This window comes from Lactuca sativa, chromosome 9 (genome assembly GCF_002870075.4).
Source record: "Lactuca sativa cultivar Salinas chromosome 9, Lsat_Salinas_v11, whole genome shotgun sequence".
Taxonomy (NCBI): Eukaryota; Viridiplantae; Streptophyta; class Magnoliopsida; order Asterales; family Asteraceae; genus Lactuca; species Lactuca sativa.
Window position 1 is genome coordinate 38,707,440 of NC_056631.2, and position 19,182 is coordinate 38,726,621.

At 43.2% G+C, this 19,182-nt stretch overlaps 1 protein-coding gene across 1 annotated transcript; it reads left to right on the top strand.

Annotated features, from left to right (window-relative positions):
- The first annotated feature begins 15,257 nt into the window (after window positions 1-15,257).
- On the top strand, window positions 15,258-18,728 carry LOC111882699 (ERBB-3 BINDING PROTEIN 1). The gene is made up of 10 exons (XM_023879063.2): window positions 15,258-15,426; window positions 15,548-15,652; window positions 16,109-16,193; window positions 16,290-16,439; window positions 16,553-16,706; window positions 17,500-17,715; window positions 17,825-17,961; window positions 18,051-18,142; window positions 18,214-18,393; window positions 18,478-18,728. The coding sequence occupies exons 2-10, from the start codon at window positions 15,559-15,561 to the stop codon at window positions 18,546-18,548; spliced, it is 1,179 nt and encodes a 392-aa protein (XP_023734831.1). The 5' UTR covers window positions 15,258-15,426; window positions 15,548-15,558; the 3' UTR covers window positions 18,549-18,728.
- Window positions 18,729-19,182: the final 454 nt, after the last annotated feature.

A 19,182-nucleotide genomic window follows, 5' to 3' on the forward strand; every position in this document is an offset into this window, starting at 1 on the left:
CGGCGAGTGGTGATCCACTCGGCGAGTCGGGTCAACTGAAAGTTGACCCTAGCATTGGCTTAGAGCTAAACCAGGGGTAAAATGGTCATTTTACCTAAAGGACAGTTAGCAGTGTTTGATTGAGTATGTTGTGGGAATTGCAGCCGGAGGACTCCCGGAGCAGCAGCAGTCAGTTAGTTCCCGATCAGTTCAGCAGCTACTTTGAGGTGAGTTACCTTCCAGTAGCAGTGGGTCTAAGGCCACAATGCCGACCCACCAGTAGGAGATGTATGGTAGATGATTGTCTTTGTGATATCATCTAAGTTTGCTATTACCTGATATGTTATATGCTAGCATGATATGTTGTATGTGATAGTAGTAGAGTTCGGTTGTTAGGACCGAAGGGTAGTCAGACACCCCAGATACGTCTGACAGTATGTGATGATATGTTTGCATGCTGGCTTGTTATGTTATATGTGATCGTAGTAGTAGGGGGTGAAATAGTCCCCGAGGATCGGTTGTTAGGACCGATGGGTAGTCAGCACCCCAGAATGGCTTGACATGGGTAGTCAGCACCCCAGAACGGCTTGACACGGGTCAGACGGCACCCCAGAATGGCCGTATGGGTAGTTCGGCACCCCAAAATGGCCGTACCGGGTAGTCAGGCACCCCAGAATAGTCTGGCAGTACGTATGTTATGTGTTTGTATGGTATGCGGTACGTTGGGGGAACTCACTAAGCTTTGTGCTTACGTTTACAGTTTTGTTTTCAGGTACCTCTGCATCGAAGGGGAAGGAGCCGGCACGGTAGCGGCACGTCATACACACACTCTTCGGTTTCCGCATTTGTGAGATTTACTGGGATTGTACTCTGATATTTTGATGGGATGTATGGTTTGACTTTTTAGAACATGGTTGCGATGTGTTATGGTGTGAACAAACAATGTTTTTATTTATTAATGTTTTCTAAAGTAATACCTTAAAAATGAAATTTTCGGACGTAAAAAAAAAAAAATTGGGTCGTTACAAGTTGGTATCAGAGCCCTGGTTTGAGGGATTCGGACACGCCTTCGGGAGTGTTTGGACTCAAATCGAGGGATTGAAAGATTTTTCCAAAAGAAATTGTTCTTTAAAACCCGGAAAAGAGTCACAAGAAAGAGTAAAGTGTGTGACGTGCGCGACCGGCCGAGCTCAAGTAAGTATTCCCCATAGTACCCATACAAGTTTATGTTATGTTTATCAGCTTTATGAATATTGCATGCTAGAATAGGCTAAGGATCTAGGAGTGATGCCTTATGTGCCTGTTTATTTGCTACAGCTTATTGAATATTGCATGCTAGAATTGAGTAGACAGCAGTAGGATAGCCTGTTTAGGTTATGCCTGATAGTATGAGCTTAGCATCCTATGTTAAGTGTCATTTCTTGTTCTAAGAACAGTTTTGGCTTGAGTCTGTTTTTCCTTATCCGAATGCTGCTTGCTTCGTGCTTGGTGGGATTCTGAGTAATGGGAGTGAGCCACTAGGTAAACACGTCACACCACATGTAATCAGGGTTGAATAATCCCAAAGTGTTGGAACTGGCCCTATTGCGCAGCTCTTGTTTGAGTCCAACCGTTGTAGGGACGGACCTTTTACTTGAAGGATTATCTAATCCTCATCACATGTGATGGTGTTTAGGTGGTGGCTAACTGGCATTATGAGGAGACCTACAGCAGTTGAGGACCAGTTGTGTTGAACTTGAGTTTTCCCTAGGGCAAGCCTAGGATGAGAATAACAGAGAGTAGCAGTAGTAAAGGGGAGTTGGTGGAGTCGAGGAATTCCTCGGAGAAGGTACGGATAGATGTGGAAGGTAGTATGGGCCCGTACTACTGAAAGTAGAGGATCCGTACCCGAGCCGAGGAAGGCCAAGACGAGACCAAGGAACCTGTAAGTAATTGAGATCCCTCAGAAAGTAGCAGTACCACTAATGATTATTATGATGTTTTGCAGAATGGTGGTACTTCGACCGAGACCGACAGATGGCGGGTCAGGAGAGGGGTCAGGTTCGGGATCTGGCACCGAGCCGATTGAGGAGAGGCTACGTGAGTTCATCACGTCGGAGATCACTAGGGGCATCCTTGAGTCGACCCCCATCATCTTTGGGTCGATCAACGAAGGGATCGTGGAGTTGATGGAGGATCGCCTACGGGCATTCAGGAGCGACTTGGCCTCTAGCCAGTCGGGATCTCGCACACTGTCCTTCAAGGACTTCAGGGGCAGTGGTGCGCCGGATTTCCATGGGGTGAAGGACCCCATTGTCGCCAGGCGGTGGATTGCGGATATCGAGTCCGCCCAGTTGACCAGCTTCTGCCCCGAGGGGTCGAAGGTGAGGTACGCAGCAGGGTGTTTACGGGACCGGGCCCGAGATTGGTGGGAGTCAGTGGGTGACTCGTTGGGAGCCTCGGCTATCGAGGCAATGACCTGGTCGGACTTTGTGGCTAGGTTCAGGGCAGAGTTTGCGCCAGCTGTCGAGCTTCAACAGCTGGCCAGGGAGTTTCTAGACATGAGGCAGACGACAGAGACCGTGGCGGAGATCACCGCCAAGTTTCGGGAGAGGGCTTTATTGGTGCCCCAGTATGCAGGTGACGAGGATATGAGGAGGACTCGTTACCATGATATGCTACGAGCTGACATTCGGGAGCATGTTAGCTTTTCGGCTTGCCCTACCCTGGACTCCATGATTGCCAGGGCTAGAGAGAGAGATATAGATTTGGAGCACATCCGGAAACGGAAACTTGAGGATGGTCAGGCATCAGGGGCTTCGGGGAAGAAGCCCAAGGGATCAGATGGGAGGCCAAAAGGCCAGTCGGGACCGAGCCGCTGCAGGAGGTGCGGCAGGCCGCACGAGGGGGCGTGCAGGATGGGATCGTCAGGTTGCTACAAGTGCGGCAAGTTTGGGCATATCAGCAGGGATTGCACTGCTCCTGCGACAGTTATTCAGACATCGGAGTTGCTGTGTTTCCACTGCAACCAGAGGGGCCACAAGAAGGCCAATTGCCCCATGTTGACAGTTTCAGCGCCAGTGAAGGCGCCAGCTCCGGCGACCCTGCGGATCACGGATGGCCGTCAGGGCAAGGCAGAGGCTCCAGTGGTGAGGAGTCGGGCATTTAAGTTGACTGCTGAGGAGGCACGCGCCGCGCCCGATGTGGTGACGGGTATGATTCCTTCCTTCTATCTTTTATTTTTTCGTTGTTATGATATTGATATGTGCTCCGTGTGTATACATGTGTAATAGGATCGTTCCATGTGAACGGCATCCCGGTTCAGGTATTGTTCGACTCGAGTGCATCCCGATCGTTCGTTTCTCTTGCTCTTAGCAAGAGATTTCATGAGACTTCAGGCGAGTTAGATTGCCCGTTAGAGGTAGAGATTGCTGACGATCGATCGGTGCGAGCATCGATGGTGTTTCGAGATTGTGTTCTGCGACTGTTTGAGGAGTGTTACCTGGTAGACTTGGTTCCCATTCCATTGCGTGGGAACAAGGTGATTATTGGTATGGATTGGTTGAGCCCTAATGGGGCAGTGATAGATTGCGCACAGCAGCTAGTGCGAGTCAGGACCCCAAGCGGGGGAGAGTTAGTGATTCATGGAGAGCGGCCGCAGTGTGGACCCACTGTATGTTCAGCAGCGAGGGCTAGGCGCTACCTTCAGCAGGGATGCGCGGGTTGTGTCGCGTACGTGATGGACACCCGGGAGGCGGGTAAGGCGACCGTGAGCGAGGTCCCGGTGGTTCGAGATTTTGCTGATGTTTTCCCGGAGGAACTACCTGGGATACCTCCGGAGCGACAGGTGGAGTTCAGGATTGACCTCATTCCCGGTGCGGCTCCGATAGCTAAAGCACCATATCGGTTGGCTCCTCCCGAGATGCAGGAGTTGTCTACGCAGCTGCAGGAGCTGCTGGACAAGGGATTTATTCGGCCGAGCAGTTCGCCCTGGGGAGCCCCGATTCTGTTTGTGAAGAAGAAGGATGGGTCGCATCGGATGTGTATAGATTATCGGGAGCTGAACAAGGTAACGGTGAAGAACCGTTACCCGCTTCCGAGGATTGATGACCTCTTTGACCAGCTTCAGGGCGCATCTTGGTTCTCCAAGATTGATTTGCGTTCGGGTTATCATCAGATGAGGGTCAGGGAGGAAGATATGCAGAAGACCGCGTTTCGGACGCGCTATGGCCATTACGAGTTCGTGGTGATGCTGTTTGGGCTCACCAATGCTCCTGCCGCGTTCATGGACCTCATGAACCGTGTATGCAGACCGATGCTGGACCGGTCTGTGATAGTCTTTATCGATGATATCTTGGTTTATTCCAAGACCCGGGAGGAACATGAGGAGCATTTGAGAGAGGTGTTAGAGACCCCGAGGAGGGAGAGCTTGTATGCCAAGTTCTCCAAGTGTGAGTTTTGGTTGCGCGAGGTGCAATTTCTGGGACACCTCGTCAACCAGAACGGGATTCTGGTCGATCCGGCCAAGGTCGAGGCCGTGATGAGATGGGAGGTTCCGAAGTCTCCATCTGAGATTCGGAGCTTCCTGGGATTGGCAGGCTACTATCGGAGATTTATCCAGGATTTCTCCAAGATAGTCGTGCCCCTGACGCGGCTGACGAAGAAAGCCGTGGTCTTTCGGTGGGGACCCGAGCAGCAGGCTGCATTTGAGACGCTGAGGCAGCGATTGTGTGAGGCGCCGATCTTAGCCCTGCCAGAGGGCGTAGAGGATTTCGTGGTTTATTGTGATGCGTCCATTTCTGGGTTGGGCGCGGTGCTGATGCAAAGGGGGCATGTCATTGCGTACGCTTCGAGGCAGCTCAAGCCTCACGAGGCGAACTACCCGACGCACGATTTGGAGTTGGGGGCGGTGGTATTTGCCCTCAAGATTTGGCGACATTACCTCTATGGGGTTCGGTGTACCATCTACACGGACCACAAGAGCTTGAGGTACCTCATGGATCAGCCGAATCTGAACATGAGGCAGCGTCGGTGGTTGGATGTGGTGAAGGATTATGATTGCGAGATCCTTTACCACCCGGGGAAGGCCAATGTGGTGGCCGATGCGCTTAGCCGCAAGACGGTGCCGATCAGGGACGTCTGTTTGAGGATGACTGTGGTGACTCCCCTGTTGGAGCAGATTCAGGAGGCTCAACAGGAGGCTATCAAGGAGGAGCATCGGAAGAACGAGCGTGTGGTGGGTCAGGTTTCCTCCTTTGATTATGATGGCAGAGGACTTTTGACATTACACCGTAGGGTGTGGGTGCCGTATCACGGTGGTGTGCGTCAGATTTTGATGGAGGAGGCGCACAAGTCCCGATTTTCTATTCATCCCGGGGCGACGAAGATGTATAGGGATCTTCGTCCGGATTATTGGTGGCCTTGCATGAAGCGGGATGTGGCATGGTACGTCGAGCGGTGCTTGACCTGCAGGAAGGTCAAGGCCGAACATCAGAGGCCGCATGGCAAGATGTAGCCGTTGGACATTCCGTTGTGGAAATGGGAAGATATCACGATGGATTTTATCACAAAGCTTCCCAGGACCGCACGGGGAGTGGATTCGATTTGGGTCATCGTGGATAGATTGACCAAGAGTGTTCACTTTATTCCGATTCAGGAGAGCATATCGGCCGAGAAATTGGCCGACATCTATATCAGGGAGATTGTGGCACGGCATGGGGTGCCGGTATCGGTGATCTCGGACAGGGATGTGCGTTTTACTTCCAGGTTTTGGAATAGATTCCATGACGAGTTAGGCACTCGCCTGCATTTCAGCACCGCCTTTCACCCGCAGACAGATGGTCAGAGTGAGCGGACCATCCAGACTTTGGAGGACATGTTGCGGGCGTGTGTTCTGGATTTCGGTGGTAGCTGGGATACCTATCTTCCTTTGGCTGAGTTCTCCTACAACAACAGCTATCACACGAGTATCGACCGCCCTCCCTTCGAGATGTTGTACGGACGGAGGTGTAGGACCCCGATATGCTGGGGTGAGGTTGGCCAGAGAGTCATGGGAAGCACCGAAGTGGTGCTCAAGACGACTGAGAGGATCCAGCAGGTCCGGAGCAGGCTTCAGACTGCTCAGAGTCGGCAGAAAAGTTATGCCGACAAGCGTCGATCCGATTTAGAGTTCCAGGTCGGGGATATGGTCCTCCTGAAGGTGTCGCCGTGGAAAGGCGTCATCCGATTCAGGAAGCGGGGCAAGTTGGGCCCGCGATTCATCGGACCGTTCAGGGTCTTAGCCCGGGTGGGCAAGGTAGCATATAGGCTGGATCTGCCAGCCGAGCTTAGCCAGATCCACAGCACTTTCCATGTTTCGCAGTTGCGGAAGTGCCTAGTGGACGATTCTGCAGTAGTACCTTTGGAGGATATTTAGGTTGATGACAGCCTGAACTACATTGAGCGCCCAGTCGCAATCCTCGACAGGAAGTCGAAGGATTTAAGGAACAAGAGGGTGGAGCTAGTGAAGGTGCAATGGCAGCACCGCAAGGGTTCAGAGTGGACTTGGGAACCGATGGACGAGATGATGGAGCACTACCCCGAGCTGTTTCAGGACCAGACAGCAGACTTCGAGGACGAAGTCTAAAATAAGTGGGGGAGATTTGTAGCGCCTGGTTTCCGGTATGTGAATTTTATTTGAGCATTGCCCTAATTTAACCTTGGACTCGGCGAGTCATAGGGTCCGACTCGCCGAGTAGGGACGAGACTCAGGACACGTTTTAAGTAGGCGACTCGGCGAGTCCACATCCTGGACTCGGCGAGTCACCGCTGCTGGATGAAACCCTAAGTTTCAAGGGTTTGCACCCTATTTAAACTCTCATTCCGCCCCAACTCGTCCCCATTCACCCCCAGAACTCCCCCTACATCGTTTTCCCTTGTTTCTTTGAGAGTTTGAGGTGTTCTTGGTGTGTTCTTGAAGGTTTTGAGGAGTAAGAGGAGTAGATCAAGAAGAGGAGAAGGAGATCAGCCATCTTTGTGTTATTTCAACATTTCCTTTGAGGTATAACCCGTTTTCCCCTTGATTCTATGCTTAAAACTTCATTTGGGTCCTTCTTGGTCAATTCCCCAAGTTTGTATGTGCATTATATGTCGTAATAAGGCGTTTGGCCTTTGGATCTATGCAAGATTGAGCTCCAGGAGCTCAGATCTGTTAGCTTTTTGGCCCCATGAGGCTTGTTAGCCCTAGATCTACCCTTTTGAGACATTTTGAGCCCTATAATCCATATTGGTGAATATCCACACGTAAAGTTGGAAACTTTACGTGTGATTCGTGTCCTAGAAGTCCAGATCTATGAATGGCATGGACTGGAATCGAGCAAATCGGTATATTTAAGGAGTGCATGGCGACGACTCGGCGGGTCGCATAGGTGACTCGGCGAGTCTGGTCGCGAGTCACCGATTTGGTTCCTTCATCATGTGTCGAGTTGAGCCATGAGTCACAGGGGGTGACTCGGTGAGTTGGGAGCTGAACTCACCCATGTTAGGACTCGGCGAGTCAATGCCCTGACTCGGCGAGTCCAAGGCAATCTTCGTAGATCAAGAACAGACTCGGCGAGTTGTTCATACAACTCGGCGAGTCTTAGCATAAAGTGTTCATCGGATGAAGATGAACTCGACGAGTTGTTCATACAACTCGGCGAGTAGGATGAAGGAGTTGAATGACAGTTTGAAGGTGAACTCGTCGAGTCATAGCCCGACTCGACGAGTAGAACCAGGGACCCAGGACATTGGTTTGCTAGGGACTCGGCGAGTGGTGATCCACTCGGCGAGTCGGGTCAACTGAAAGTTGACCCTAGCATTGGCTTAGAGCTAAACCAGGGGTAAAATGGTCATTTTACCTAAAGGACAGTTAGCAGTGTTTGATTGAGTATGTTGTGGGAATTGCAGCCGGAGGACTCCCGGAGCAGCAGCAGTCAGTTAGTTCCCGATCAGTTCAGCAGCTACTTTGAGGTGAGTTACCTTCCAGTAGCAGTGGGTCTAAGGCCACAATGCCGACCCACCAGTAGGAGATGTATGGTAGATGATTGTCTTTGTGATATCATCTAAGTTTGCTATTACCTGATATGTTATATGCTAGCATGATATGTTGTATGTGATAGTAGTAGAGTTCGGTTGTTAGGACCGAAGGGTAGTCAGACACCCCAGATACGTCTGACAGTATGTGATGATATGTTTGCATGCTGGCTTGTTATGTTATATGTGATCGTAGTAGTAGGGGGTGAAATAGTCCCCGAGGATCGGTTGTTAGGACCGATGGGTAGTCAGCACCCCAGAATGGCTTGACATGGGTAGTCAGCACCCCAGAACGGCTTGACACGGGTCAGACGACACCCCAGAATGGCCGTATGGGTAGGTCGGCACCCCAGAATGGCCGTACCGGGTAGTTAGGCACCCCAGAATAGTCTGGCAGTACGTATGTTATGTGTTTGTATGGTATGCGGTACGTTGGGGGAACTCACTAAGCTTTGTGCTTACGTTTACAGTTTTGTTTTTAGGTACCTCTGCATCGAAGGGGAAGGAGCCGGCGCGGTAGCGGCACGTCATACACACACTCTTCGGTTTCCGCATTTGTGAGATTTACTGGGATTGTACTCTGATATTTTGATGGGATGTATGGTTTGACTTTTTAGAACATGGTTGCGATGTGTTATGGTGTGAACAAACAATGTTTTTATTTATTAATGTTTTCTAAAGTAATACCTTAAAAATGAAATTTTCGGACGTAAAAAAAAAAATTGGGTCGTTACAAGATTGACCAGGAAGGGTGTTACTTTTGCTTGGGGGGCAAGCAGCAGGCCTCATTCGAGACTCTTCGCCAGAGATTATGCGAAGATCCAGTGTTATCCCTTCCCGAGGGAGTGGATAACTTTGTAGTTTACTATGATGCATCTATATCAGGGATGGGAGCAATGCTAATGCAGAGGGGACACATGATAGCATATACATCGAGGTAGTTAAAGCCTCACGAGACGAGGTATCCCAACCATGATTTAGAGCTGGGGTCGGTGGTGTTTGCCCTTAAGATTTGACATCACTAACTTTATGGTGTCCAGTGTACCATATACACAGACCATAAGAGCTTGAAGTACCTTATGGATCAGCCCAACCTGAATATGAGACATAGGATATGGTTGGATGTAGTGAAAGACTATAACTATGAGTTTTTGTATCACCCTGGCAAGGCTAATGTGGTAGCCGACACCCTGAGTTGTCGAGCAGTGAGTGCTCCAATCCGAGACGTGTGCATGCGGATGACGGTGATGACTCCAGTCTTAGATACCATCCTAGAGACCCATGTGGTGGTCGTGAGACCAGAGAACCATAAGAGATAGGGTGATCAGGCAGATTTCTGAGTCTGGGATGGATAGTCTGGGGCTTATGACCTTCCGTGGGCGGATATGGGTGCCATATACGGGTGGAGCTCGACGTATTTTAATGGAGGAGGCCCATAGGTCAAGGTTCTCGATCCATTCGGGAGCCACCAAGATGTATTTGTAGTTGAAAAGGGATTATTGGTGTCCCTGTATGAAGAGAGATGTGGCATGGGTAGTCGAGAGATGTTTGACATGTCGCCATGTCAAGGCGGAGCACCAACGTCCACATGGCCCATTGCAGCCTTTAGAGATTCCCCAGTGGAAGTGGGAACAGATTTACATGGATTTTATCACCAAATTATCGACGACCGCACAAGGTGTCGATACGATATGGGTGATTATAGATCAGTTAACGAAGAGTGCTCACTTTTTAGCTATCAGTGAGAGCTCTTCTGCAGAAAAATTTGCTGAGATCTACTTTCGAGAGGTGGTGGCACGACATGGGGTGCCGACACCGATAGTGTCAGATCAAGATGTGCGTTTTACTTCCCAGGTTTTGGAAGAAATTTCATGAGGAGTTGGGTACCCGGTTGCACTTCAGTACCGCATATCACCCACAGATAGACGGGCAGAACGAGTGGACGATTCAGATGCTCGAGGACATGCCACGTGCATGTGTTATGGACTTCGAAGGGAATTGGGACACTTACTTGCCCTTGGTTGAGTTTTCATACAGCAACATCCATCATTCCAGTATCGGTATGCCTCCCTTTGAGCTCTTATATGGTAGGAGGTGCCAGAGAGGTAGAGTAGAGAGTGAGGGGGGGCACTGAGATAGTGCTCAAGACAACATAGCAGATTCAGCATGTCAGATAGAGGTTACTGACGGCCTAGAGTCGTCAGAAGAGTAACGCCGATCGGCACCATTCAGAGCTAGAGTTTCAAGTCGGAGATTTTGTCCTCCTGAAGGTATCCCCATGGAAAGGGGTGATCCGATTTAGGAAGCGGGGCAAGCTAGACCCTAAATACATTGGCCCTTTCCATGTGATTGCCCGAGTGGGTACGATAGCTTATCGGTTGGAGCTGCCTACAGATTTGAGCTAGATTCATAACACCTTCCACGTGTCCCAACTGAGGAAGTATGTAGCCGATGAGACGGTAGTGGTCCCTTTAGAGGACATTCAGCTTGATGAACGCCTGAACTACATTGAGAGCCCGATAGCGATCTTGGATAGGAAAGTGAAGGTCTTGAGGAATAAATAGGTGCCAATGGTTCAGGTTCAGTGGCAACATCAGAAAGGATTTGAGTGGACTTGGGAGCCGGAGCCCGAGATGTGGGAGCAGTACCCGGAGTTGTTTCCGGAGGATGACTTCGAGGGCGAAGTATGATTCTAGTGGGGGGAGTTGTAACATCCCGAATCCCAGGTATAATCTTTAATCAATTTGCATTCATGATGTCAGAGCAACTTGACAAGTTGGATGCCCCAACTCACCGAGTAAAGGAGTTAATGGCCGCGTGACTTTTGGAGTCTCCTCGACGAGGTGGAGGTCCCTAACTCGACAAGTGGGAGCTGAGTGTGGAAACCATAATTTTCAGGGTTTGTGTCATATTTAAAGGACCTTAAACCTTCATTTTCACCTCCCTTATCACCCCTAAACTCTGTGAGAAACCCTAATCAAGCTTCATTCGTTGTGATAGAAAGAGAGAGAGAGAAAGAGAGAGAGAGAGAGAGAGAGAGAGAAAGAGAAAGAGAGGCGGAGAGAGAGAGTGTATGAGTGAGTGAGAGAGTAAGAGAGAGAGAGAGAATAGTTTTGGGTATTCTAGTACACATTTGGACGGAGGTTGGAGAGCAACAAGGTATGGAACAAGAAGGGACTTTTGGATCCATAGTTCTTCAGTGTTAGCTTCTGTTTGAAGGTAAAAAGCTACCGCCTGATCATTTCTTTTGTTGGATCTCTTTTTAGGGAGTTTTAGGGCCCTTTTCCATCCATCTTTTGGTTTTTGAGTTTTTTGAGCTTGTCATGGAGTTGAGATTCCAAATGAGCAATATGAAGTCCCATGAGCCCAAAGATCCAAGCTTTATCAAGTTATTGGCAAGCTTCCATTCATTAAGCCCTCTATAGAGCTTGTTTTGGCATTTTGAGCCCTAGATGCCATGCATGGATAGATCTAGATTATGAGGCCTTAGTTCTGCTTAAATTCGTCTGAATGAGAAAATAGATTAAAGGGACTCGAAGAGTTGGTGAGCCGACTCGACGAGTTGGCTATGGTTTTCCCCGATAGTCTGGACGCGTTATAACTCGACGAGTTTGTGAGACAAGTCGGTGAGTTGAGTTGAGTTTTATCGATCACTCTGAAGAACAGAGGGGACTCGACGAGTTGCATAGATGCACTCAACGAGTTGAGTCAACATGGACTGTTGACTTGAGTGTTGACTTTTAGGGTTTAGTCAATTGTGGACTTTGGAAACCATGGAGGGGTAAAATGGTCTTTTTACCCTGTTGTGACTTAGTAGAAGAGTTAGCTTAACATTTTAGGGCGGCTATTACAAATTGTTAATTAGAGATGATCATGATAAATGTAGGCGGAGTCTAGACCTACCGTTGAGTCCGAGATATTTCGGTTCTGCTTACGAAGTGAGTCTTCTCACTATACTTACCTGAGTGGTAATACTATATGACTGGAGGGTCTTATATGCTTATACCGAGTTATGTGATATCATTTATTATGTCTTTGTGATTTATGTTGTATATATTCCTATGCTATATTGAGTTAGGACCGGAGGGTCCAACCCGAGTTGTGAGACTAGAGGGTCTTCACTGAGACACATTGACTGGAGGGTCCTTATCGAGATATAGCCATGAGAGGCTAATTATATGTGTATGCGGTATTTTGGGGAAATTACTAAGCTTTGTGTTTACCGTGTTGTTTGTTATGTGTTTCAGGTACTTCTTAGGACCGTGGGAAGGCGTCAGCTTGATTGTACATATTTTTCCAGGATTTTGTTTGAGGATTCTGATATATTATCAGTCATTTTGTTGATTTGTGTTTTGATAGTTGATATACTTGTGATTTTTGAGAAAATTAATATTGATATTTGTGTGTTATAAAAAAAATAAAATTTTTGTTTGAAAATTTATGGTGTTACATGTTTTTCTACTAAGATTATACTCTTATAGGCTAAAACCCTCTAACTTTCATTTAGACTAGATGATCCCTAATACTTTGTGTTAATTTATATTTACATGGATTATTGAAGTTGGTATAGCTGATGTTTGATAAATCGCTACCTAGTATGTTAAAGTTTCTATCTTTATCGCTTATCATTCAAGTTTTGTGTAGTTAGATGACTACTTTGATTGCATATACTTGTTGTCTAGTTATTTATGAACCTTAAATTGATAGAAATAGTGATTGACCAAATCCTAGATTATGTGAATAAGTTAGTTGATTTGACTATGATAGAGAGCATAAGTTGATTATAATTTATGCTTTGGTTATTTGTCTTAATATTATATAATTAATCCTAAATTAGGTGAATAAGTTAACTGATTTCACTATGATGGGAATGTATAGACTTATAAAGCTTGATTGGTCATGAAAGGTTATACTTAGGCTCAAGGAGTTTATTATGAGGAAACTTTCTCACTAGTAGCTATGATTAGGTCTAGTAGGATACTATTTGCCATAGTTGCATTTCATGATTATGAAATATGTTAGATGAATGTAAAAACTTCTTTCCTTAACGGGAAACTGATTGAGGATGTTTACATGGCTTAACCAAAAGGTTTTCTACATTCCAAGTCTCATAATATGGCATGTAAGCTTGAAAAGTCCATTTATGGACTCAAACAAGCACCTCGCAAGTGGAACATCTGTTTCAAATAGAAAATCAAGGAGTTTGGTACGTTTCTTAAGAAATAAAGTTGAATTGCATATTAGATCTAGTACTAGAGTAGTTGTCTTCCTTATCTTATATGTCAATGACATTCTTCTAATAGGAAGCGATATCCCAACACTGAATAGTGTAAAAGCATAGCTTGGGAAGAGTTTCATTCTGAAGGACTTGGGAGAAGCTACTTATGTACTTGGTATTAAGATCTATAGGGATAGATCTACACGACTAATAGGACTTTCCCAAAACACATATTTAGATAAAATCATGAAGAGATTCAAGATGGAAGAATCTAAGAAGGGATTTTACCTATGAAACACGACTTGGTTTTTAATAAAACCCAATGTCCCAATAGTACTGAAGAACTAGATAAAACGAGTCAAGTCTCATATGTTTCGGCGATATGATCGATCATGTACACCATGATATGTACAAGGCCAGATGTTTCATACATCATTAGTATGGCGAGTCATTATTAAGTCAGTTTAGGAGAAAGTCCTTAGACCGCAATCAAGAACATTATGAACTATCTTAGGAGGACTAAATATATCTTCTTGGTTTATGGTGGCAAAGAAGAGTTAAGCATCAAATGTTATGTGGATGCAAGTTTCCAAACTGATAGGGATGATTTTAGATCATAATTTAGTTTTGTGTTCATGTTAAATGGAGGAGCGGGGACCTGGAGAAGTTCCAAGTAGGAGGCTATGGTTGACTTAACTACAAAGTAAGAGTATGTTGCAGCCAAAGAAGCATACCAATTGAGATATTATACGATAATGAGGGTGCAGTTGCTTTAGTTAAAGAACCTCGAGATCACAAGCACACAAGACATACACATAAAAAGTTTTACTATATCAGGAAACTAGTTGAAGATGAATACATTATTATAAGCTGAGTTCTGTCAAAAGATAATTTGGCAGACCCGCTCGCCAAACCACTGTCATAGATCAAACATGATGCTCATACTAGTTTTTATTGACATTAGATTTTCTAGTGAACCGGTTTGATTACATAATTTGTGGTTTGTTCATTTGGAACATTTTAGATATTTTGATTTGGTGATTACTAATAATAAGTTGCTATATATTATTGTATTCATACTTTTGTATGTTTAGAACCACCTTTTAGGGTTTAGTTCATTTTTGGTCACTTAACTTTTGGTTTTGTGCTCATTTGGTCACTTAACTATTTTTAAGTTTTAAAAGGTCATCAAACTTTTGGCTTTGTGCTCATTTAATCACTTAACTTTTGGTTTGGTTACATTTAGTCACCTAACTTTTAAAATTGTGCTCATTTAGTCACTAAACTTTTAAATTTTTTCAAAACTTTAGTGACTAAATGAACACAATTTTAAAAGTTAGGTGACTAAATGAGCACAAATCTAAAAGTTAAGTGACCAAACCACAAGTTAAGTGACTAAATGAGCCTAAAGTCAAAAGTTTGATGACCTTTTAAAACTTAAAAATAGTTAAGTGACCAAATGAGCACAAAGCCAAAAGTTAAGTGACCAAAAATGAACTAAACCCTTTATAATAATATTTTATTATTCAAACTTCCACAATCAGTCCTACTCTCATAAGACAACAAGAAATATCCGAAATATTTACAAAATGATTATCCAAATCTGGATTTTGGATATCCAAAAAATTCGGATAATTTCGAATTCATATCATATTCAAATTCGATTATTTACGCACCAGACTCAACGTGGCTATATCTATCACCGTGCATAACATATAAAACTTTATAACCCTCTTAAGAAAATGGACTCTCGGCAGTCGCTCATGTTATCCATAGTCGGAGTCGCGCCACGGTTTTCGAAAAAAAAAAAAAAAACTAAATTTCAAACCGAAAAAACCGTTTACTTGCCGTTTCTTTGTGATTAAAAAAAAATGAAGATTTGGATTCGATTTTACACTAAAACCGATCAGTTATCAACCATGTACCATGTACGTAGGATACCCACATACTCATTCCTCATAACTTAGGATCTTGTAGTGATTTAATACCTTATAGATGTAAATAGTTGCACAATGAACGTGAACCAGGCAAAAACCCTAAAAAACAGTGCAACCTAACATAGGACACCCAGTATAAAAGCAAAACCGCGGCCGATCCCCAAACCCTAACCTCAAGTGCAAACACAACACCGAGCCACTCTCTGTCGTTCATTTCTCTTTCCTTAAACCCTATCATATTTTCTCTGCGGATTTATTCTGGTAAGCTATCTTCTACAAATTGCAATTCGTTTTTCTTCCCAATTCACAATTTCAATGATCCCCTTTGTTTTTCTTTGTAACTTCTTTACCTGATTATTGGCTTTTGTAACGGTAATTGTAGTTTGAAGAAACATGTCGGACGATGAAAGAGGGGAAGAGAAGGAGTTGGATCTTTCCTCTCCTGAAGTTGTAACCAAATACAAATCGGCGGCCGAGATTGTTAACAGTAAATACCATTCATCGCTTAATTTTCACATGTCCGATTTTGATTATGCCATTTATCTTGATTTTCTGCTCTACAAGTGTCATTTTTCGTGTCTACGCATTTTTTAATAATTTTTGAGTCATTTGAGAAATGTTCAAGAAAGCAGGCAACTTATCTTCACTTCAATCATGTTTCTTTTTGCTAATTAGGATCAGAAAAGGACCAAATTTACAATGCAATTAGGGAAATGTACTGTTATAGGGTCGAAACAATCAAATTGGGTATTTAGGGTCGACAGAATCAAATTTGATAAACCAGGTCCTTAATAGTAAGGTTTATTATTGAGATCATGTTATCTACATATACGATGCTTTAATCAAATGTGATTTTCTACATGAATGGTTCTTCCCTTCCATCATACAAAATAGTCTTTTTATTCTCGATGCTAAATACGATACACCTTGATCAATTTTTCAGAGGCGTTGCAGTTGGTATTGTCAGAATGCAAGCCCAACACCAAGATTGTTGACATTTGTGAGAAAGGAGATTCATATATCAGAGAGTAAGCTTTTATCTTGTTCATTTTCTACCTAAATATGCTACTAGAGATTTATATTAATTTACCTTGACCTGATAGTTGCATTATCTTTTAACACAGGCAAACTGGGAGTATGTACAAGAATGTAAAGAAGAAGATTGAAAGAGGTGTTGCATTTCCAACATGTCTGTCTGTGAACAACACAGTCTGCCATTACTCTCCTCTTGCAAGCGATGAGACAGTCTTAAAAGAAGGCGACATATTGAAAATGTAAGTTTTTATACTGTTTATATAAAAAGTTAATGAGATGATTTGAGGCTATTGTTATTGTTATTTATTAGTATAAAAAATGGAATCAGATGATTGTTTTTTTTTGGTTTCAGTGACATGGGGTGCCATATTGATGGTTTCATAGCTGTTGTGGGGCATACACATGTTCTTCAGCAAGGTCCAGTCACAGGAAGAGCAGCTGATGTTATTGCTGCTGCAAATACTGCTGCTGAGGTTGCACTAAGGCTTGTGAGACCTGGAAAAAAGGTAATTTATTTGATGTTTTTCATTACCACATTTATTTCTCTTTATTGTGTTGTGAAAGTAATAAAGTGTATCTTTTTGTTTTACTTTTATGTTTTTCATAAGCCATGATTTCTCTAAATGATGCAGTGTTTATTGGGCTATGGAGTACTTCCTCCTGTGATGCTTTTTATAGTCATAGTTACACTGATAGAGAGCATCATGACTTTTACCATGTTTTAAATTTTTTTTGTCTTCCAATAACTCTATGGATCTCTTTTTCCTGTTATTTAGCAGTTTCAAATATAAAATCGTCTCTCTTTTTACGGATGACATGGTTTTTTCTAAATGATTTCTTTTTGCCTTTTTAAGCTTTTTAAGGATTCCATCTGATTACTATCTGTATCTTATATTAAAATGACTCGGTTATTTCTTTTTTAAAAGCTGTTTTGTTCTTTTCTATTTGTTCTCATTAGTCTAATACACCTTTTATTTTGTTTTTGGCTTTTGTAAGGTCTCCTATGGTGTATATACCACATGATTTCTCTATGTGATGTATTTATTTATAGGCTATGGAGTTTCCTCCTATGATGCTTTTAATAGTCATAGTTACACTGATAGTGAATCATGTTTCCTTTTCCCTTTCTAATCCTTCATAGTCATTTTGTATATTTCCAAATATACACTCTTTAAGTTGTTTCTGATCTCTATAAGGCCTCCTCTTTCATATTTTTATATGAAATAAACCTGTTCTTGAAGTTTTTTTTAAAGAAAATTCATGTATTTATTCCTTTTTTTTTTTTTTTTTTTAATGCAGAACCAAGACGTGACAGAAGCCATTCAAAAGGTTGCAGCTGCATACGACTGCAAAATCGTTGAAGGGGTTTTAAGTCATCAAATGAAGCAATTTGTGATTGATGGAAACAAAGTGGTTTTAAGTGTCTCAAATCCTGATACAAGAGTTGATGATGCTGAATTTGAGGAGAATGAAGTCTATGCAATCGATATAGTCACAACCACAGGAGATGCCAAGGTAATTAATTAATTCTCACTCAACTCCGGAATGGAATCTCAAATTCCAAATCCGTCGGAATCCACAATCCGTAATAATATATTTACATGTATCCATATCTGTTTTGTAGCCAAAGTTGTTGGATGAGAAACAGACGACTATTTATAAAAGAGCAGTTGACAAAAACTATCACTTGAAAATGAAAGCATCACGTTTCATATTCAGTGAAATCAGTCAAAAGTTCCCAATCATGCCATTTTCTGCTAGGTTTGTATTTTTTTTTTTTTTTTTTATTTTATGTTTTAATTTTATAATTTTCAAAATTGCATATATATTATGTGTTTAATTTGTGATAGGGCTTTGGAAGAGAAGCGTGCTCGATTAGGATTGGTTGAATGTGTGAATCATGAGCTTTTGCAGCCATACCCTGTTCTTCATGAAAAGCCTGGTAGGATTGTAGGAAGGAAATTTTTATTATTTTGAGGATATATAATAATAATAATTAATAAATTATGTCAGGTGATTTTGTTGCACATATCAAATTCACGGTTCTACTGATGCCAAATGGATCGGATCGTATCACTTCACATAGTCTGCAGGAGTTGCAGCCTACAAAAACCGTTGATGATCCTGAAATTAAAGCTTGGTTAGCTTTAGCTGTTAAGAGCAAGAAGAAAGGTGGTGGCAAGAAGAAGAAAGGTAATAATTTAATCTTTTTTATAATTTATATAATGAAAGTGTGACATGTTTTTTTTTTTTTTTTTTTTTTTAATAAATATGAAGGTAAGAAAGGTGAAAAGGGAGAAGGTGATGAAGCGGTGGCAATGGAGGAAACAACAAATGGCGAAAGCTGAATATTTTGATTTGTGTAATTTTGAGAATTTGAATGAAATTTTGGTTCCTCCAGAGTTGGTTTTTCTTGAAGGATATGATGAGAGCATTTCATTTGAGTTGTTTTCTTTGATGGGAAATACAACCCATAAAACCAAGTCTTTCTTGATATAACATATTGGCATGTTTTGTTGGAGGATCAATCTTTGTGTTGTTTTTGTTACTTTCGTCCCTTTAGCGAGACATTTAGATAATTACTTTTAAACAAATATATAAGTATACATATATTAGAATATCTAAAGAGTTTTAAATTAGAATATCATGACTCTTTTTGTATCATCTTCTTTCTTTATGTTCGATAATAATATCACCTATTTTAAGCCAGGGAGATGGGAATTGTATGCCATGGGCGACCATGTTTATGTTAGGATTGACAAAAAGCGATACAATCTGTTATTTATAAATCCGATCCAATAATTAGTCAAACTCTAGTTAAATAAGTCGATTTGTTTAATCTATTTATATAAATGAGTTGAGATGGGATTGAAATTTCAAACTTGATATCAATTATCAACCAATATAACAAGTTGAGATGGATTAAAAATTTCAACTCTGGACATGATCCAATGTCCATGTGGACACAGAGTACAATGTTGG